General features: G+C 44.2%; 1 protein-coding gene across 4 annotated transcripts in view; it reads right to left on the bottom strand.

The window, feature by feature from the left end:
• Positions 1-8,614, bottom strand: part of FAM13A (family with sequence similarity 13 member A) — a 134,110-nt gene extending 125,496 nt beyond the window's left edge. For all 4 annotated transcript variants that reach the window (XM_075421512.1, XM_075421513.1, XM_075421514.1 and 1 more), the window contains exons 1-3: positions 8,521-8,614; positions 5,667-5,856; positions 2,612-2,821 (exon numbers count right to left, since the gene is read on the bottom strand). In XM_075421512.1, the coding sequence (XP_075277627.1) occupies positions 2,612-2,821; positions 5,667-5,856; positions 8,521-8,547 (427 nt within the window). In that variant the 5' untranslated portion in view covers positions 8,548-8,614. The remainder of the gene's footprint in view (positions 1-2,611; positions 2,822-5,666; positions 5,857-8,520) is intronic.
• Between the last annotated feature and the right edge of the window lie 13,925 nt (positions 8,615-22,539).

The following is a 22,539-nucleotide window of genomic DNA, read 5'->3' as shown; positions in this document are numbered from 1 at the left end:
GCTGAATATCCATATAAACAGCAACGTGTCAGGAGTTGGGGGCAGCGTGCAGAGCTCCGTTTCACACGAGCCTGTCGCAAAGGCTGCAGACAGCATGCCAAACCAGCTGTGCGGGCTTCCAAGAACTACCAACATCTGGGGTTCTCTCTTTTTCATAAAAGGGCTCTTTGGTTTGGTAACTAAGACTATACCCAGAATTAAGAAGGATTACGCTTACAGATAAAATTTGTAATTTTCAGCCCAGCTATTTTTAACTAAAGCAATCACTCCTCGACTATCTTTACAGGAAGTAAAGTAATTGTGTGTTATTCTCAGGCCAAGGTCTCCACTGGCTTAAAAAAATGCTGATACCAATACCTGAAAATATTCCACAGGAACTCTAACATAATCCCCCCCAAAACATTTCCCATGCAAAGCTTCAACAGGACGGAATACAGAGGTTGTAACAGAGCTTGTAATTGCCTTCACAGTAGACATGCAGTGAAGTGGCTCCAGATGCAAAGTTATTTTTTGATAACCTATTGGCTCAGAAACAGCTTGACCTACTTTCTTCATAGTTTACCCAAAGAACACCCAGGCACGCACTCTCTCAGTACCACTTTGCAACAAATACCTTGTACATACTTTGATAAGTGAATAGATAACTCCTCCAATCCTGCATAGCTGGTTGATCACTTAACTATAACCAAAGGGCCATCTACCACTTCAGCTAATGTGAACCCGACAGAAGCCATCAGTGCCTTTCGTAGGCAACTCATTTATGCTGTGTTTTCTAGGACATAAGAAACCCCTCAGTTTTCTTCAAACTTTACAAAAGCCTTCCCCTGGCTGTAACAGCCAATCTGGCATTTTTCAAATAAGAGGGTTTTTTTTCTAATCAAAATTATAATGGCACTATAACTGGAGGTTATTGTGCAATGCAGACAAACTCGGCTATGAAGACACGTCGCAGATGGACTGACTTTCGCAGAACCGGATTCATAAGTTACACCAGTAACTTTTTTTTGAAACAAGAAAGCTTGCTGGGTAAATCTGCTAAGTAAGGATATCTATCTCATTTCCATAGAAAGTACTGGAGGGGATTTTGCATTTCCTGTGGGAAAACAAATTAAACTTTCCACAAACAGCACTGTTCAAAAAGTATATCAGTAGTCCCTGGTGCAGTACACCAACATGACCTTTGTGGGGACAGGGATGTAGAGCAGCGAAGGTGCGACTCAAACAAAATTTCCACTTAAATGGTGATTTATGAGAAAGAACACAATTAAATACAGCTCATGAGTCAGACCTGGTGACATCTAAAAGACCCAAAAGCAAGCACAGCTACGACCAGAAAAAAGGGACTTTCTAGAACAGCAGCACCTTCCTACACAACACTTCCCGAACCCTCTCCTTGGGCCCCAGACAACTCACTAAATGAGGAAGGAAGGTACCTTACACGGCTCACATACAACCTGATTACAGCCAAAATGCCTGCACTCAAGGGCAGGCACAGAGTTCTTCTCCAGTGCACCCTCAATAATCTGCACAGCCCCAAACAGGAAAGAAAGAAAAGACATGGCTGTGTTCTCCCTTCTCCAGGCAATGGCTAAATTTCTCCTCCACTGCAGGCAAGAAAAGTGGAAGGGAGGCCTCAGGACAAGAGCGTGAGAACTTTGCACCGTCTTCCACTGGGGATGCATGTCAGAGTGCATGTTCCTCCTCTGCATCATATTTGCCTGCTTTACAGTAAAGAGCACTTCTCTAACTACATTTACCCACTCACCTTGCAGCTTCTTACAAACACAGCGAGAAGAGGCACTGACTGCCTGCAGCAAGAGAAAAGAACTGCCACTGACCCACACAGTCACGGAATAGGCCCTACAGCCACCACATAACAACTACACGGACTGTCTGCTACAGATCAGTTAGACTGAGAAATCATTTGACAGACAGTTGTGCAAGTTTCAGCTTTCTAAAGCAGAAGTGATGTTCTTTCTTATGGCTGATCCACCACTTGAAGGGAAAAAAAGAAAGAAAAAAGAAGTCTTCCAGTTTGTGTGCTATAATGGGGACTAAAAGGTAAAGCCTGTTGTTACTTGCAAACTGTCTCATTTTTCAACGGGCAGTCACATTACTTAGTGAGAAGTAGAAACATAGACAACATATGCTTTGGGCCCAATGGGTATTCAGTTTGATTAGCAAATGAAGTTGTTACAACTTTTCAGAGTCCATTAGAATGAAGTTGCCAGAAATCACCCTAGCAAAACAGAAGCAAATCTGTGTCCTAAAGAGACTGCAGCCATTGTCTACAAGCTTGCTCAAAGAAATCAGTTGATCATTTCAGTTTATATGCAGCAGATATAACTGGATTAGAAAATCATAGTTAGTCCAGATTTTACCAAACACATAAGAAACAATTTTCTGTCTCTTGTAACACCATTGTGATTTCTGCCAAGACTCAGAACTGCACATCTATGAGCACTCTGGGAGCAGGTGAGAGGTAACGTCAAAGGAAATGCAGAACAAAGTAGGTAACCTAAGAAACAGAGAGCATCGGTTATGCTCTCTGCATAATTAACTATCCAGAAAGAAAGTGCATTGAAGGATGGAGATTTTACTTCTCACTTACCCTGGTAAAGCTGAATGAATCTGGGATGTAAGGCAGAGGTAATAATCCCATCTGGCAACTCTCTCAAAAATAATTTCAACAGACTGGCTGCTGAGTACACATCACCATCTTTAACGAGTTCCACTTCTTCTCCATGCTCGTATTGCAGACGCAACTGTTCTACCATTTTCATGCTGCCATTTACCCTGAAGAGGCCTTCCTGCGTCATACCTGTAATTACATATTGTATATGAGATTGATCTGAACTAAGACATCCAGTGACATGATGAAACATATATTCTAGTGTGAATAATACAACTGCAGAAATACAAAGCAGGGCAATTAACACAGCGCAGCTTCAAAAAAAAAAAGTTTTCCCCCCAGAAGCCCTCTCTAGTCAAGTAATTAGATTATGATAATTAACAAGTACTAGTGATCAGATCTTGAGGCCTGGGATACGCTTTGGGAACCACAAAACTCAGTGGCATTGCTGTAACCTCACACCATGCAAAAATCAGTTGAGACAGTCTCATTTTGCATTGGTGTATTTCAACTGAAAAGGATCCAGATTCTTCAAGTTCTGTTGTTTCACTTTTGCAAGCCGTCTGTTGCCTTGAGCTGGACTCTGCCAAATTCACACACATGACTACTTCCAGCGTCACATTTTTAGACTAACAGATTCTTACCTGTGACTATCACAAAGCAAAACCAGCTGAATACGTGCTGATTGCAGCAGTAGCTCCGTAACGAGCACTGCAACTTTGCTGTAACAGAAAATCTCAGTGAGCAAACGTGTATTTTGGACAGCACGAAGCCCTAAGTATTTCACAATGAAAAAGAAAAGGTATCGATCATTTCAGGCCAGACCCCTCACACCCAGTGAAGGAGATGCAGAAAGCAGGAGGTTTCCATGGAGCAAGCCAGATGAATCACACCGTATCAAATATCACCTCTAGGCATATGCTGAGATTCATAAACTTCAGTAAAGTGACCAAAACTGAACTCAGTAAATTATTTTTCCTCTAGAACACTTTCCCCACAAAAAAATCTGCCTTTTCTAATACTATGTCTATAGACCTGCTTATTCTTCTTCACAAGCATTAACACTGAAGGGATCAAAATATGTATGGTTTTCATCAGTTCAGAGTAGACATCACGAAACAGCAGTCTAACATAATGCTTCCAGTCCAAGAAATCAACAGTGATGCAGCAGAGTTTGTAGAGAGAAATAATCTCTTTTACTGGACCAGAGACAAACTTATCTAGTAAGGGAAAAACAATGGGCGAGCACTCAAGCATTTTACTCGACTAATATAAGATACTGCTTACACCTCTGGCATTTCCATATTCACAACAAAACGCACCTACACCACATGCTGTACTGCCATCTTGGGGGCAGTAGAAAACACCACATCTCAGTAATTTTCATTTCTGCAGCACTAAGCGAGCAAATGACACAGCCCCCATGCAGATAAAACGTTCTTTGCTCTTCCTCAGTCATTCACGGAAATAAAGAGAGGCTAGAACATGCTGGTAACAGTAATCAGATAGTCCTAAGTTCAGCACAGCAAAACTTCGCTTCATCTATAAATTTGAAAATAGGCAGCTTAACGCAAACCTAGTTCAAGGATGTAGCTGCCCAACAGTCAGCTCAGCTTTTTCAGACGGGCAGTCAGCTCCTCATGAGCTAGAAGAGAGACTCTGAAATGGTCTGGCTTTAAAAAGCCCTGCAATGCCTATTACAACATCTTTGCAGAACAGAAGTTGTAAGACTCTACTGAAAAAACAGTAACCACGATTCACAGAACACTCTGCCTCCAAACAGTTTGAATTCATACCTGGGCCTCTGTTAAAAATGTCTTCACAGTTAACTTCATCATTAATTCAAAAAACAAACCTCAAGCAAGCACCGGACACCCATTTCAAGAACTTCCCGTGTAAGAGGGCACCTCTGAGATCTTGCTAGCACTTCTGAGAAAATGGATTATATCTTTGTCAGGGCTAGATAAACACCCTGGCATTCCGAAGCCTAGCTAATTTTGCTGCAGAGTAGGGGACTTGGCATGTTCAGCTCATATTTGGAACACAGTCGTGTGAGATTCAGATCTTTTTATGGAACAAAGAGCACAGCCCACAACTTGCAGTCAAGAGTGCTTGTCAGCTTCTGGTTTTGATTAAACCTAAATGATGCAAAAACTTTTTCCATCCTTGCTCTTTCAGTGATCTAGCAGACCACTTCAAGGCAAGTTGAAGCAGATCAAGCAAGATGCTGCTGTGTAAAGGTAAAATCATGTTTTAAACCTGCGCTGTACCTTAATCCAAGTTAACTTTCACACCATGTTCGCATCGAGCAGCTTCTAAGGGTCTATCAAGATACAGACATGGAATCTAAGGCTCTGCAATTGGATTATCATTTCTGAGCAGCTAGAAGAAAAGCCTTAGGGTAAAACATGATGCAGCTTCTTACAAGATGAAATTACCTCCACAAAATCTTTTCTGTTGCTGAACAACTGCCACAGGATACATCGGTGCACCAGTGGTGCTCCAAATTTCTGCAAACAGATCCATTTCAACAGGCACTAAAGTCCCATTAAGTGAATGCAAAGAGAAGCTAAGAACTGGACACCTACTTCCCCCAAGCGGATTAATAACAACTGGAATCTATCTGAAAACCTGTAAGAACATGTATTCCTATTCAGTAATAAACTCAGATGGAGTGTATGTGTAGATGTGAATATCTCTGTATAGATATTTATGTCTCTCACTGTCAGAAAATGTTAAAGAGAAATGTTTTGCAACTACGAAATGACACAAACCTTCGCAAACCCAACAGCTTATTTATGAAAGCGTGCTGCTTTATAACACCATATTTTACCTTTATAAACATCCCATTAAAAAGTAAGTTCAGCATCAAGGCAGAACAAAAAAGAAGCAAATCACATACAGTAATATTCCTTGTCCATGGTTAGTGCCACAACCTTGTTTAGTCTCTGTAGCACAAAAAAGACAGATTCTTCCCTTTGAAAAGTCTTACATAACGAGTGCTACTAAGCAAAAGCAACTCTGTGAAGCTTACCATGCTGGGTGAGGTACTCGACTATATTCCACACAACGATTGGGATGCCATTCTTGCTCAGTCCCTGCTGCTGGAGCTCCAGAAGACTCACACCAAACACCTTTGGACAGGTCGTGTCCCTCTGCTTGTTCAGTGGAAGCGCAGCTATCTTTTTCATGTCCTCTTTCAACCTCACAGCTGATTTGCTTTGCTGAAAAGAGCAGAGGAAAAAAAGTGCATTAGTCACATTTGCTGCAAGAAGGTTGCATAGTTATAACTTAAGCATATCCATCAAAACTGGCTTTTACGCTCCAGAATAAGGTTTCTGGTTTACTTCCCTTTAATCCACACGAAAATCTCTGTGAAGCAGGAAAATATAAATGAACAGAGAGAAAACTAGAAGAGTAACTAATTGGAAAACAGTGTAAGTAGTCTGTAGTTCAGATAAAGGAGAAAGGCACGCTTTTGTACACAAGCTTGTTACGAGAGTAACAACTGCGACTCGCCAGAGACTGCTTTTGTAACTTACGCAGTTCCGATGGGTTACAAAAGCAACCGGACAAACACAAACATGAAAATTCTCAATACCCCATCATCAGTTCAGCTTGTCTCCAAGATGCCTATCAGAGTCTGGGAGAGTACTCTGGGGAAGGCTCACCGCACCCTTCTTCCAGGTGCTGTCCTCTCAGGATTCATTTTGGCCACTGTCAGGTGTGATGGATCCTCATGAAAGATTTCATGTTATGTTTAGTATCTGCTAAGTCTGAAATTTAATTACCAAGGTTTTAAGGTTAGAAAGTGACTACGTAATCTAATCACACATAATAAGGGGGGGGGGGGGGGGGGTAGAAAAACCACTCCACAATAAACCCTTAATTGCGTACATTCCATAGGTTGTTCTGGAGGCACAACATTCTCACAACTTTTGAGCTGCAGTGGTAGAGAAAACATGAATGCAGAGCCAATAACACCCAAGGGAATAACACAATATAGGATTCATTTATGGGATCAATAATAGGCAGAAATCTAAATCAGCATAGTGTTGCAGGTTTGGAAAGACAGCTCAAGGCAGAGCAGCGGCATCACCCACCGCAGCTGTGACCTCCCTACACGCCTAAGCATTATTTCACTAATACGGACACGCACAGTACAACTCAGCAAACCTCACAAAAAAAAAAAAGGTTTTTCTATTGATGAATTTCCTCATTTCTGACCTCACACTGCAGGAACCGGGGGCCGCTGCTACCATGGAGTTCAATTTATTTGTTTCAGAAGTCCACCACTAACGTGATGCTTAAATATGAACTTCTTCCTAGTGTGTTTTGTTAACAAACAGGTAGTAGAAACCTTAAACATAGAAAGTATTCTACAGCAACACAAAGAAGTGCTCAGACTCTTCCCTAGGTCTCGGCGCTTGACTGCATTAAGACAGATTTTATCAAGGCATACAACTTTTATTTTAAACAAACCCACTAAATCTCTTAATTTGCAAGATGATATTTTTACTGTTGCCTGTAACAACACAGACATCTGCACTGGTGCTGCTATTAAGCATGAGTCTCCTTCTTTCAGATATAAAATGATCTGGCAGTTCATTTCACTCTGCTGTGTTTGTGCCATTAAACACAGCTATTTGGAGCACGTGTGTTCTATAGTCCCAGGTCCTGTGCAACACTTCTGTTTAGAAAAGATGTTGCTTGTAAAAATGTCATAAATGTGCTTTATTACTATTTGTGAAACAGAATTGTGATGTACAAATAAAACCAGTATTACTGTGACTACCTTATAAATATTTACAATAAACAGTACGTGCATCAGTGTCAGAACTAAAATTTGACTGACTTATTAAAATATCACATCTCTTTTAATAAGAGATGTTCCCATTCAGGCTGAAATGAATATTATATGATTTCCACTCCAGGCAGACACATGCCAAAGCAAAAATCACATAGCCTGGGTTAAATTCAGACGACAGCAAAAATCCTTTGAGCGGTTTCTGAGCAGCTGTGATGCTCAGAAGAGCTTTTCCAATTAAGACCTCCAATTAGCCTCACAATCTTGCTCAGTTACACGTTTCCAGCCCATTTCCATTTCAGTGTTTGAAAACCTGAGTCACAGAGCCGGATTTACTTTGGGAAACTCACGATTTAAATTTGCAAGAGAACCAAGAGACATGTCCCATGTGAGCTTGTTTCAGGCCCTGGAGAGGCTGCGCTAACCAGGAACAAAAAAACTAAGCACAGTTATCCAGAGTGTACATCTCACCAAAATAAAAATGAAATCACCCCCTCAAACCAGCTCAGAAACAAAGGGTTCGATGTTCTATGATCTTATAGATGGAAGATCTGATTTTACATAGGGAAAATTTGTCCGGATATTAATGCAACTGTTACTGATCACCAGGACTGGAAAAAACAACTTCATCGTCTCCGCACGATACTGCCTGGGCAACATGACTGGAGTTGAGAAAAGCTATTTATATGCCACAGGGAGCCACTTCTTCAGCTCATCCAGCAACCTCACCACAGGACCGATGCAGTGCAGTTGCTCGCTGGCTTAAGAAGTGGGGAAAAGAAAAAAAAACAAAACACCCAACAAGAAAAGCCTAGAATCGCCTTTATTAATCATAGCCTTTCCCAAAGGAGCGGCAGCTGCTGAGAGGGGAGAAGGAGAGCGCTCAGGACGAGGAGAAGGCAGTGGGCCCAGGCCGGCCTCTCCTCCCCCCGCCCCGCGAGGGACCCCGGCGGAGGGCGGGAAGGAGGGAGGCAGGCAGGCGGCAGCAGCCGGCCGCCCCCTGTGCCCACGGCCCGGCCGCGCTCCGCAGCCGCTGCCCCGGCAGAGCCACCCCCGCCCCGGCCTCCCGGCCCCTACTCACGCGTATGGCCAGCGCCCCGGCCCCCATGCCGGCCGGCGGCTGGGTGGCTCCCGCAGCCCGCCCTGCGCGCCCGCCTTCGCTGGGCCCAGCGGCCCGTCCAGGCGGCAGGCCCGGCCCCAGGCTGCCGCCCGCCCGCCCTGCCGGCCCGCCCCCCGCCCCGCCCGCCGGGAGGGCTCTCCCTCGCCGAGGCTCCCCGGGTGATGGCGGACAAGGGGCAGGCCGCGACCACCGGCCGGGCGCCCCGGCTGTGTGGGAGCCGGGGCTCGCCCGGAGCCGGGTCGCCGCCGCCAGTGTCACTGCGAAGCCCGCTTTCAGCCAAGTGACATCGGCGGGCCCTTGGCGTGGTGACAATCCCCAGGGTCCTTGGCGCTCGCACGCGTGGAGGGCAGTTAGTGCAGCGGCCGCCATCGCGGCGCGGAGCCAAGCCGGCGAGGCAAACCAGGCCCCGGTGCCGAGGCAGCCTCCGGAGGCGCAGCCAGACGGGCCGGGTCCCGGCAGAGCCATTTGGCCTGGATTTAAAAAGCATGAGGCAGTGTAAACATAACACCTCCCCAGTGGTTTTCCAGCTAGGGCTGTGTTGTTGAAATAAGAGAAAGGTTAAAGTGAAAAAGGGAGGGGGTACACCCCACACAGCTAGCGGCAGCCAACATTCACGTCATGGCGGCGGTGGGAAGAGGAATTCCTTCCCCCAGCGCCCCGCTCCCGGTCACCGCAGGCTGGAAGTGGAGTCTGTCCTAGAAATATAAAGCACATTTCAAAACGGCACTGTGGAGCTGCGGTGTTTCAAATGTTTGACCTCCTTTTGTAGAAGAAAAGCACACAGATGCATGCTTCTTTCTGCATCCACCCAGATGCAGACATTGCTCGGCAGGGCCTTGGCGTTGGAGTGGGAGCTGAGGTCTTAGGAAAGTGCCTCTCAGAAGTACCTGCCTGCCTCTGGTACAGGGACAAAAGAAAGTCTGTCTGGGTAGAGAAAAAGGGAGGAAGGACATTTTGTATCAAGCTCTGCATCATAGGGAAAATGCTACCTGCAGATTTCAGTTTTCATGCACAACTTATTTTCTATTAGATAACTAAAATCAGAATCTCCTTCATACTCAGTTTCTGTTTTCCTCACTAAGCCAGTCTAACCCAAAATTACTACTTCCCCAGTTCGCAAGTTTACAACAAGAAAGTTAGACTATGGCATTAGTGTTTCCTTTTAAATCCACCATGGGACTCTCACAATGAGTCGATGTAAGATCCTCCTCCTCCTCTGCCCTCCTCTTTACTGTAAGCCTCTAAGGTGCTTTTCACATAAATCACACACAGCTGCCGCCTGCTTAGTCCTAAGTGCAGCTCCACAGTAAAACCCAAAGGCATGCTTCGAACTGTAGTCTGGAGAGTGAACGGTGAGAATCTGCGACTCCCTGGAGACTTTCGGGGTGAAGAGTTCAGACAGGAACCTGCAGTGAGCAGCAGCTACGGCATTAAGGCTTCTACAAATGTGTATTGGGAGGCAGCAGGTACATTCTCTTTCTATAAAAAGCAAGACCAGAAAACAAGCACCAGTGGCAGCAGTCCCAGAGCCAGTGATCTGGCTGGAGTACAGTATTTTTCCACCACAGCTGTTTATCCGAGTCAGGAAAGCCACACTTCTGTTAAGTCACTGGAGCACTTGGGGCTGTGACATACTGGTAGCTTATCTCTGGGTTAATAAAGACACTTCTGTACTTGCTTAAAGTCTTAAGAGAGCTGAAGGCCGGCGTACTTGTCTCGTGTGTGGCAGAAGAATGGAAACAAGACTGAAACTTCCTCAACACCTTTGTCCCATCCTAACTTTTCCTCATCAGCATCCCACAGGGCCAGCATTCCCTGTGCAGGGTAAGATTTACCTGAACTTTTCCTTCACCCCAGCCTAGAAGCAAGCAGATTCCTTCCTGCGCCTTCCACTCTTCCCACAGAGATACGTTATCCTGATCTTCCTCCCCTCCCTTCACTGAGCCAGTGCCCTTCAGGACAAGTGTTCAAAAGAAGGGTGCGATGAAGGGGAAACACCGGTACCTACTTCTGGCACTGCAGAAATTAACCAGGACCTGCTGTGGTAATTTGCCTGTAGCTTGCACCCTACTCGGGAAACCGTCACTGTTTTCCTGTAAGCAATTCAGAAAAACCCTTAGAAAACAAAAAATCAGAAGCAGTCATACCTATCACAGAGAAACAAAAACCTCCAAAAATCTGACAAAAAAAGAGTGCATCTCTGTGCAAGATCCCCATTATGCTATTTCATGTTCTCTGGCAAAGCTGTTTCATCAAACCACCATATCAGTCATGCATGCAAGCAGAAACAGCAAATTCCACCAGGATTCACAGTTTTCTATGTTGTTGTCAGACACAACGCTGCCTTTTGCTGTCTCTTTGCTCTTCTGCACCGGAGGAATTTTGTACTGCATGGGGAGTACAACTGGAAGAATATTTATGCAATTGTCATAAATATGTCTAGAGCCGTGAGAACTCAAATCAGAGCAAACATGTTGTGGAAGGTTGATGAAAAGTGTAGGAGACCCACAAGTGGAGTATCACTAGCTTTTCTGACGCACCATGCCTACCTACCTTTGGGCACACAGTTGTTTCCTACAGTTCTCAGCTCCACTGTTACCATCTTTGTGCAAGAAGTGCTGGATGGCTTATCAACATGCCTGTCCTTTTAGGGGGGCCAACAGAATATATTCTCTGGCTGAGATGCACACCTACATCATCTGCTCTCTAGTTCCACGTAACAGCTGAAAGCTAATGTAGAAACACTGCAAAGGACAGGCTAATCAAATCATACAATCAATCAAGCAAGGAAAAAAATACCGTATTTTTTTCCCTTCCACTTGTTTACAAATAAGGCATTTAACCTCAGATGTTGAAACAACATTCCCAGAGGGGAAGAACAGCTGGGGTAGTGTTAGAAGTTCAAAGGAACTTCCTCACGCCACTTCTGTGAATAATCCCATTATCTCTGCTATGCAACGTGTTGCTTTAACCTGACTATTACTCATCATTTCCACTGCGACATCAGAATTCAGCACTCATTTCACAACAGCCCACATGAAAGCAGGCTGCTGTGAAAGAAACGTCTACTGCCAGCTCTGGCATCCTTGAACATTATTCAATTCTTTCCTGGCCAGCCCAAGTAGCCAGCCACAGGACACTTGCTGCAACCTTCCAGGGCGCTCATGAGAGGGCCAATCCAACTAAATGTGGGGCATATTCCAGTGACCAGCACGGTGTAAGACCTGGCAGCTGCAGGTGTGAGAAGAAGACAGATCAAGAAGCACGCAAGAGCAGCTGCAAATTGCCAGACCAATGCATCTGGCTAACAGGTTTCTCTACCATTATAACCAACTGGAACTTCCCATCCAAAAAGCAATTACAAGATGCTTTCTCTTAAAAAAAAACAAAACAACAAACCACCAAAAATACCCCCCCACAAATAAAAAAAGCAAGCATGCAATAAACAGCACATGTTTCACTTCAGTCGAGACATCTATGTAAAGTACTGAAGTATTACTGAACTGGTTTGGCTCAGTAAAATACTAACAGTAAGGATAAGGAACCAAGGAAAACCAAATAGCTATCAACTAGCTGAGTACAAAATTTATGTATACTTAAGCAGCAGGGTCACCAGACTACTGAATCAACGAGATGGAGGCAGTCATACTAATTACAAAATTATTTAAAATAATACCAGGCTTCTTCAGGCTTACCTAATTACAAAGTTAAACATGTCTGTGCAAAACCGTTTGACATTTGAGGATTTGGTGATCTAACTAATTTTACTGTGCAGAGGAACAGTACCTTTGCAGAACTGTGTGATACTTTAGGTTATGATCCAGGGAGAGCTGGACTTTTTAAACAGCAGTAGAGTACCAGGGCAGGAGTGCTGCTGCTGCCATGGCAGTTCCCAGCTTGTAGCACAACACAGAAACGTCACCCCCCTCCCCAGACTGAAACTACATCCCAACGATTAAGTTTTGCCTGGACAAATCGCCATGCCTGTGTGAAGTCATACTAAAAGTCATGGTGGTGGTTAAACATATGTGGGAGACTGAAAGCACGAAGCGTGTTACACAATTTCTGCCTAAATGCAGTGCAAGCTGCCTGACAGCCAAACTGCTCCTGAGGATTTCACTCCTCAGTAGCACAGCCTATGCCTGCATTACAAAGAAAGACACGTGGAAGCTGGCGATGGTGCCAGCACTTGGGCTCAGCCTGCCAGCGGTCAGGGCTAGCAGCAGGGCCCTGCGGCCCGCTCCACCAGGCACCAGCACTGGAGAACAAAAAATAAACAAACATACAAATACACAAACTTCTCCAAACCGCCAGGCAAAATGCTGCCTTCTCCCCTGCCAGCTGCAATTTATCAGCTTTCCACACATCCTTGCTTGTTAATGATAGCACCTACCCTTCAGTAACACTAGATCAAAGTACACTGGGCTTGGGAGTCAAAAGAAGGATGACTTTCCCCAAGATGTTGTGCTTGTAAACAGATTAAATGTCTTCAATATCTAATCCAAATGTAAATTTTTTTTCTTTGTTTGCTTTTGTGAACAAATACATTGCTACCTTGTACTTATGTATGAAAACCAGAAAGTGAAAGCGACTAGAAACTAGCTCCTTTTCATTTCATTGCGTTGTCCAAATAGAGAAACACCAAAAGCCACCGGGCAGCACATGGAGGACAGAAAATTAAGTGATATTTATGAGAGCTCTTTCACTGAAAGGTGGGGCAGGGCTTTGTTGTGTGGCCCTTTTCCAGTGTAAACCCTAGAGAAATGGCAGGATGAATTCTGAATGTCTTCATAGCACCTGCACCCTTCGAGACAGGGAAGGATGTAGGAAGAGGGAGAAATCCAATCTGAAAGTTATGATCATAAAGTAAAAAACCAAATCCTTGTTATTGAAACACAATTTACAGTTTAATCAAGCCTGAATAATGTTCTACTGCTCAACATTGTCTTGTTATCTATGACATCCCACTTTATTCATACAAAATCTCCTTAAGAAAAAGTCAATATTTGTTGGAGGCACTCATTACTACACATGGCTTCTCTAAATGTAGAATATTCTGAATGATGAATACTTCGTCATATAAACAATACAGTAAAAGAAAGCATAGAAATAATCAGTGGTGATAAATAGGAAAAGGATTTATAAATAAATTATTTTTGATTGTTGGTAAACAATGAAGACTGTCCAGTACATACATGTTGATACAGTTTTTGCAGGGGGGGAGGGGGGTGGATTTTTTTAAGGTTTATGTTTTCTGATACTTAAAGATTTATTTTCTTCCGCTCCTCTCTTGCTTTGCTTTCCCTGCCCCCCAGATAACTGTAAACACAAATTTCATCAAAGTCTGTGGAGCTCCCACTGAGGCTGACACATCCTGGAGCAGACCTGTGAGAGTGATTAGAGCTATTCACAAGGATATCAGCGGTCCCAAACTGGTGATGGGAGGATGTATCACTTCATCACATGGGTGATGCAAGGTGGGATTTTTGGATGCTGCAGTCCCTCTCAACCCCTTGTATGTGTGCAAGAAGCAATAAGGCCTAAGAAAATGCTGGCTAAATCAATGGCTGAGCAGGGTAAACAGTTGCCCTTAGCTCGAAAGGAACAGAAGCCTTCATTACAGCAACACAAAGAAAATAAATGTATATAAGGCATACTATTTTCTTATAAAATCTTTCAGGGGCTGCCCATTGCTGTGTTATGAAACACAGCCTGTTACTCATTTCAGCCAAGCTGCCAACCACTTCCAGCTAAACATCAGATCTGCAGGGCAAGGGGCTGCCCCGCCACATTTTAGCCTCGATTTCTTCCCTTGGCCACTTGGGACAGAACATTTGTGCATATTTGATGACTGTTGAAGTTGAAAACAGAAAATAAAGCAGCTTATATAAGTTTAGAATTGATTTAGCTGGCCAAATCAATAGTCAGCTATTAGCTGACTAATCATTAGCTCACTAATCTCTGCTTAGTAACACAAATTCATGCAGGTATTTTTAGAGAGGGATTTGCCTCTTACTATTGCTGCAATGGTTGAAAATTTGACAGGGAGTAGCAAGGAGCTCAGGTGGTTTATGGCCAACTACGTCACGGAGATGTTTTAATTTCAACAAAGATAAGACACAGAATTGTTTCAGACCCAAGCATCCCTCAATAACAGCAAAGCTGACCACCAGCTATTATTAATCAATGAATATATCTGGCCAGTATGCATGCTCCAAATAACAGCAACGAAACAAGGTCCCTGAGTGGGCAAGGGTTATGGAGATGCAGGCCTATCAGCCTTTTCACACCTGGTCTAAACTTGTGCTTATATCCCCATCTTGTGGTAAAAGACAGTGGTTACAAGGCAGTAAAAGAAAACGACACTTTGTGCCTAGGGTAACCATGGTTTCCCAACCAACCAGCGTGGATGCCTAAGGCACGTCCTCTTGGCTTGGTAACTGCTGTCATGCAGTGTCTAATCTCACACCAGGTCCGCTGCCTCCACTTCTCCTACCACATCAATAAGAGAGGCCCAAGGAAAATCCAGTCCTGGTCAAAAATTTAAAAAAATGTACTAATTTCTAAAATCTCAGCAAAAATTGAATTCCAAAGACTTTCAGCTGGTGTAGAAAAGGTCTCTATTCCAGCACTGTGCCAACCAGTTTAGGAAATCTGTTTGCCGTACTAGAGGAACAATGTCCTCTTCTCAATCCCATTTTAGCAGGGGAGACTTGACCTTAAGTCCGTTAATTTCATAGACTGCTGGTAAGTTTTGGATCAGGGCTAGAAGTCAAACAGGAGGTGAGAGGCGTGGGCTGCTGTGAAGATCAGAAGACGGAACAGCTCTGTTTTTCCAGCAGGCACTTTCTTGAGAGACTAGTCCTCGCTTTGCATAGCAAAGCCTTCTTGACCAGGGCTTGCATGCTCAGGCTGTACAATCTCCTTATGAAGTTTGTATGCAAGCTATTTGTCTCTTAAGCCAGTTTCTAGTTACTAGAGGTTATAGTGAGGACTGACACTGATGATTACATGATGTTACATCTTCACAGTGCAGAGTACATCTAAAGCATCCAGTATTATTTTGGAGGCAGGCTACTTGGCCGTTCCCATCCTTTTGTTTGTCCTTAGCTTTTAGGATAGTATTTTCTGTCCTTGGTCATATACTTTTACTAAAGTTCTTTCCCTTTATTTTTTTTTTCAAGTTTGATTTTTCAGACAGACCTTTAAATGTACCTATCAGTTTGGGGAGGAGAATCTTAGGGTCTGCAAGACTGACCAAGAAACCAGCTGAGCACTGCCAGCAGAGCCACTGGCACACTGCTGCCGTGGCAGACTCAACACACTCACTGATTGTGGGTGTCTCACTTTGAAAACACACACACACATGCGCATGTGCACACACATTTTAATACCCCCACTGCATGCATTGTTCCCTCTCCGAGAGACAGCTATATTTCAGAGTGGTTAGTATTTATACTGGGTGATGTATGTGGTCACTTTGACCCAGAGCAGGGAAATGCGGCATATTATGTCCCAAACATTACAGAGTTGGGTGTTTTACCCAACATCAGCTGCTGGGACCTTTTATAAAGAACTCAGAAGCAAAGGAAACACTGAAATATGAAGGCATGGGAAGGTCAGAGTGCCAAAAAAATGCAACGAGACTAGAGCAGAATAATAATGGAAACGCTGTGAGAATCGTGATGAGGTTTACAAACAGATAAGCAATATTTGTCCCCTCTTTCTTGCCTCATCTCAGCCCCCACCTCAGGTTGTGGATCAACCTTAGTAATTAAACTGCTAGAGATCAACAGCTCTACAAAGAAAGAGCATAGCATTACTACCCTATCCCACAGTGAGCTACGTGGTCCTGAAAATGATGCTTGGTGAAACCTGCACACACTTCTAAAACCAGGCAGATCCAGGCAGCAGCTGGCAGCACTGCAGCATTCTTAAAGACACACAGGAGCCTCATGGGACAAGATGAGTGTGAGAGCCTGTGCTGCTGTTGAGACACATTTCTGCAGATATTAATGGGATGTCTACCCTATTCCAAAGCCTTCAGAAATGTCAGCCTCTGTTTCCTGACCTAGAAAACCAGCACAATCCAGCCCCTGTGTCTGGCTACACCTCCGTGCCCAGTGTAGGCCAGAAGCTTTGGTTTAAAGGGATCGAGACTCCACTAGAATCCAGCTGTGAACTGAGCAATGTTTTGTGAGCTCAGCTAACACATGGTAACCCGGTAGCCTTAGCCAGAAGTAAAGATTTAGACTTCAGTCAACTGAAAAGAGAATGTGAACTCTTGAATCTGGGCTAGACTTTGTGAAAAGGTTGCAACAGCCGAATGTGTTTGGGCTGTTTCTATTTCAAGAGCACCAGTCACTCCAGGCAACTGTCAGAAAACAGGGATGAGTTTCCAGGATTCCTCAGGGAGATGAACAGTGGGAGAGAAGGAAAAATGGGAGGGAAAGAAGAAATGTTTTTTTGCTATCCTATTTTGGTAAGGGAATTACCTCCTATATTTCATGTTAGAAATGTTCATCTTCCAGTGACTAGCTACATGCAGCAGACCAGGTCAATTTTTTTTCTGGAAATTTCATTTGTTATGTGTATGAATTTAATCGCACAGCCCTTTCTCAGGCAAAGCTGGCAGCTATGTCCCCACTGCTGCCTGCCCAGGAGACGGCTGGCAGCAAAAGCAACACAAAGCAGCAGTCAGGATTTTCTGCTCGTCACTAACTTTGTTTTTTATTGCCTCTCTGCACTACAAATGTAAAAGTCCAGGGTCTCCCTTCAAAGAAGCTACTCCTCAGCATCCCTGTAGACTTGCCTGATTTTGCTGACACTGCTAATGCTCAAAATCCCCTCAAAATCTACCAAAACTATGGTGTTCATTTGCTGAGGAATTTGCAATGAGGGAAGTGGAGCCGCAAAACACAGTCCTTTGCCCTGACTGTTTCATGTGAACTTGGTGGCCTCAAAGATTAGCCATCACATCAGCTGGCAAACCACAGTCGGAGCAATTCACCCCCTTTCAAGTGTAACTGGGTGAAAAATAGTGCTTGCAAACATATCCTAACTCAAAATACTGTGAAGTTGTCCCCAGAGTGGACAGTGGCTATGAGCTTCTATTAATTTGTCAGAAAACTTTGTTCTTACTGGCTTTGAACATTGCAAAAGGTGTGTTATGAGCAGATGTTGCCTCAGAAGAGGCTGTGAATCACAGAGCCAAACCAAAGAGGCAACAGAAATCACGTCTCTTGCTGCAGGGTGAAGTGAAGCATGACCAGCAGGAGAGAAATGTGTGGGCTAGGCCTAAACAAAACTTCTACATGCCTGGTGTTTTTGCTGTTGTCTTGAAAATACAAGTCTGTGCAAACAACAAAAATGTCTCTGAGTACCAAATTGCAGAGAGCCACATCTGATACTGCTAAAGGATCCTACCAGTTGATTTGTATGAGCAGAGAAACCCGCAAGCCAGGATATGGGTGAGCACTGCAGACGAAAATCACTCAAGAGGGAATTCTCACTTAGGCTCCGTGGTGCAAGAATATATAGCGCTTGCATCAAATCTGACCTTGCTTTAGGAATCTGTGGTCTATCATGAGTTTGTCATTGCCCACAAGGAGAGCAAAAGTCATCCTTCATGATAAAGCTCTGAGGCCTTATTGTGGCTACACAGCTGCTCTGCAGAGGATAAGAAGGAAGATCTTGTCTTGGCTGCCATTGCCCTGGGAGTTATTTTTAGCCATATTTTGAATTTATCATGCATTTATCAAGTGTATGAAATAAGCACTTTGAGAATGAATGGCATTTAACAAGTTAATTTACTGTAAAAGTCAGCATCCCAGCTGAAACCCGCCCAAATTGCCTTCAAAAAGCACTTGTAAAAAAACCATTGATCACCTGTTCTGGTTGAAAATTCTGCGTCCTGGAGCCAAGCAAAACTCAGAGTCACACCTGAGGCAAGTTTTGCAAATCTGATTCTGTCTGGTTTTTACAGATTTCCTTACTGGGCTTACTGGGCTTGTTCACTGCCCTGAAATCTAGTACCAAGGAGAGATCTGGAGCTCAGCAGAGTGGTCAGGGAAAGAGAGTTTTCTTCAGAAGAAAATATTCGTGTGTTTTTTTTTTTTTTTTTGTACAGTGCTAGCACATGCCATTTTGGCTGAAAATAATTATTTCAACTCTGAAATTCCCCCACCACGTCTCACTCACGTTCTGGCCAGATGACTCCTGCTCCTATCCTTTGCTTTAGATGGAAGTCCAAATCCTGATTTGGCTGCGGTATAATCATAAACCCTGGTGAAAATCCTAGGATCTGTGATGTGTTTCCAGCTGAATCAAAGAAATACCAATTCTGATGTTTAAGGCATGGGCATAAGCTCATCTGCAGTACTGTGTTCAGTCTTTCTTTGTGAAAGATTACTTTAAATGAAAACAAGTACAGAAAAGAACTAGCAGGATGAAATAGGGAGGAAGGAATTCAGTCTGATGTTGCAGAATGAAGACTGAAAACAAATATGGTTGCTCTCTGCCACAACATAGTAGAGGTGAACACCAGAAAGAGGAGAGAGCTATCATGTATGGAACAACATTAGAAAAACCTCAAGCTGGCATATTTGTCAGTGAATGATTTTAGAGTGGAGATAATATTTAAAACCTAGCGAAGTTCTGGAGTAGCTTTTTGGATGGAGAATTAAAGGCAGGAAACCTAAATAGTCTGAAAGTGGGTTATGAGATGGGGGTGTTACTGCTGCAGCAAGAAGTGGCCCTTGGGACCCAGCAGATTTTTTCCTGTCTGTGTTCCAAGGGGAGGCTCCACAGGGAAAGACACATGACATGGCAACCCCAGGGGACAGTGTTTTACAGGAAACAAGTTTCCAAATTCAATTTTTTGTTTTTGAATTTGGGACTTTCCCTTTTTCAGCAAAAGGCGACTTATCCATGGGAAGCAGACACGTTCCACAAACATGCTCTTTTAGTCAAGAAGCTGTTTTCCACTGAAAAGTAGTTCATCTGGAAATTTTCAAGAAGCCCAAGTGCTAACATCTGCTTGGACTGTAAACCCCTTGAAGCATGGCCTTGTCTCTTTGTTTCTTCAGTGTCAAAGAGCCTTGGCAAGACAGACAAATAAAGGATAGCTGGGCAAGAGAAGCAGAGAGTCCATCCAGATTCTGCCAGCTGGCCTTTCTTTCCATGGGCTGTGTGCGAGAGGAGAGTGCAGCCAGTGACCCCGAGGCACTCTGACAGCGGCCAGGCCAGAGCAGAGAGTTCCGCAATGATGTGAACCATACGATGAACCTGACCATAGAAAACTCAAACACAGCTGTGCATGGCACAAGCTCTTAATGGATTAAATCTGAATGAAAGAGTAAAATAATAAATAACAATAAACTATTTTTTGTCAAGAAATCAGCCAAGGGTTGTGTTGGACCAAGCAGGAGACATTTCAAGAACGCAGACTACAGTAAAAATCATGTAATTATTTGAAAAGTAATTCTATTCCAAGAGCAGAAAAACGGGATTGAAGAGCTTGTTTTTCAGTGATTCCATTGCAAAATTGTTCTGTTTAAGAAGAAACGAAGTTTTATCCACTACAGCAGAATCCTTCACTTCTACTTGCCTGCTCACTTATCCTGTGAGTCACACAGAGCTCTGTATATCTTACGAATCTGGAATAACAAATTATCTTCCTAGAGAAGACAATCCTCTGACAGGTCTTCCACATTTTTGCCACCTACAAGTGTCTTGGGAAACGTAGTTCAACAAACTTGCTTTAGCGCAGAATTCTGCTCAGGTCTTTCACGCAGCTTTTTATAAGTTTGATTATCAGCAAGCTGTGCAGGGGGTGCGCAGCCACAGATTTCAAATTCATTTCGTGATCTCACACTGCCCACAGCTCAGGAGTTGTTCCAAGCATGATCCATAATTCTGGGTTGCAACCCAGCTTCTTTGCAAGGTCAGCTAGTCAAAAAAAGCATGCCCCTGTACATGTACACACATACATGGTGTGATTCCTGCTGCAAAATGAAAGCGGATTCTCCATGCCTGGGAGCTTCTGTGGGAAGAAGTGGAGGCAGCAGCTCTCCTCCAGTGCGTCCCCAGTGCTTGTCATAGCCTGGGTGAACAAAAAAGGACGTGTGCAGATCTGACTCAGACATGATTGATTGCTCAAATTGACCCTTGTCGTGTCCCCAGCCTTCTTTTCCTGCTGTAGATGCCAAATAATTTAGTGTCTGAGCTGGTTCAGGGAGGCTGTAAGGTCGTTTTTACTGTATCTTTCCCACACAGTGCCTAATGATTTGGAGTCACAGCACCCTTGCCTATAAAAGGGAACATAAAGCAGCAGGGATTGCTGCCACTTGCTGTGCCTGTCCTCAGTGGAAACAGTAAAGTCTCCACGCAAAGATAATCCTGTTTATGTTTCACAGCCCACAGGGGTACTGAGGGTCATGTAGGCACCACACAAGGTCAACAGAAACAGTATAGCTTGGATGCAGATGAAACACAATTGTCACCTTAGGGCACTGCAATTATAAAGCCTGCTTTCATTGAATAGTTGTATTCATCATGACAGGAAAGGAGTACAATCCCCATTTCATGGTGAAGGTACGGACAGATCCTGCAGCATCCTTCTAGCAAGGCCTCCATATGCTCTGTTTGCAACTCAGGGGGAAAATAGTGTGGAGAGAGTATGCCCTGTGAACACCCAAAGCAACGGCCACCCACAGCTCTGGCCCCCAAGACGGCAGCTACTGCTGCCATCACCCACCCAGCCACAAAACCGTGGGCAGTCAGAGACAGGATCACAAATGTCCTTCTCACATGCTGACTCAGCGCTCCAAGTTAGCAAGGGGTACGCATTGCTGGTGGTATCAGACCATTTTTCAAAGACAGTGGTGGAACTGCAGGGAGATTTAGACTCTCCACAGAATTTTCGTCCCAGAAACATGAATTCCAGTACCCTATAGAGGCATGTAAGACAACAGCTGTAGCACTGTGAATGCTAAAACAACACTAAAAAGCCAACACAATGTACAAGGTATATGATAACCAGCACAGGGATGCAGCATTGATCTGTACTTCTTGCTGAAGGACCTCACCGTGCATTTGGCTCCTTGGGACTTGTCTTGATGAGTCCCATTAGAGAAAGGTCAGGATTCAGAAGAGGAGAAAGCAGAAACAAAGTAATTTTCACAGGTCTCTGTGGCTTGTTGTCTGCTGCGCATACTTGCTTATAATTGTTTTCACACTGGATTATAGAACACAACACATGATGGCTCATGTCCTCATCTATCTAACCTCATGGGTTTGCCCAAGGCACTCTCTAATTTTACGCTACCCAGGTAAGTTCTTCCCTTCTCACTATTCAGAGCAGGGTCGAAAAAAGATCCCTCCTCATTATCGGCACAAGGAGTCTCAGAGAAAACTTACAGGTCATTACCCATAGGCTGAAGACATTTTCACCTGTCCAGGAGTACAAAGAAGGGACCTGGAGCTTGCCTTGTAGCAACCAGTCTGATCTTTGCTGTCTATTGCTCTTTACAGAAGCTGGCAATGTAAAGAAAAGTGTACCCATCAGGGCACAGAAAGCAAATTCTCTCCTGAAGAGAGGGGCACAGGGGGTAAATCCCCTTTTTCAAGCCACCCTGATTCATGGGCAGCCAAATTAATGGCATAAAGGGTAACAGGTCCTAGAAGAATTCCAATTAGATGCATTTGTGATTAGTGGCCTGGCCAGACAGCAGTGAGGGGGACGGGGACACACTAGAGAAAGGCACTGAGCCGAAAAACATGCTGTGTATGCTGATGGGGAGAAAAGCGAGGTGCAGAGTAAGGAAGCAAGGGAGGCAAGGTCTTGCCAAGGCCAGGAACTACTCAATAGTAAAATTGCCTCCTGCTGCCTGCAGTGAATGCCTGAGCGCTTCAGCAGCATTTAGCAGTGCTGAAATGCTCCACAAGCACTTAGCAATCTTTTAGCAACACTGAATCATA

This window comes from Opisthocomus hoazin, chromosome 5 (assembly GCF_030867145.1).
Source record: "Opisthocomus hoazin isolate bOpiHoa1 chromosome 5, bOpiHoa1.hap1, whole genome shotgun sequence".
NCBI lineage: Eukaryota > Metazoa > Chordata > Aves > Opisthocomiformes > Opisthocomidae > Opisthocomus > Opisthocomus hoazin.
This window is presented reverse-complemented; position numbering and strand designations above follow the sequence as displayed.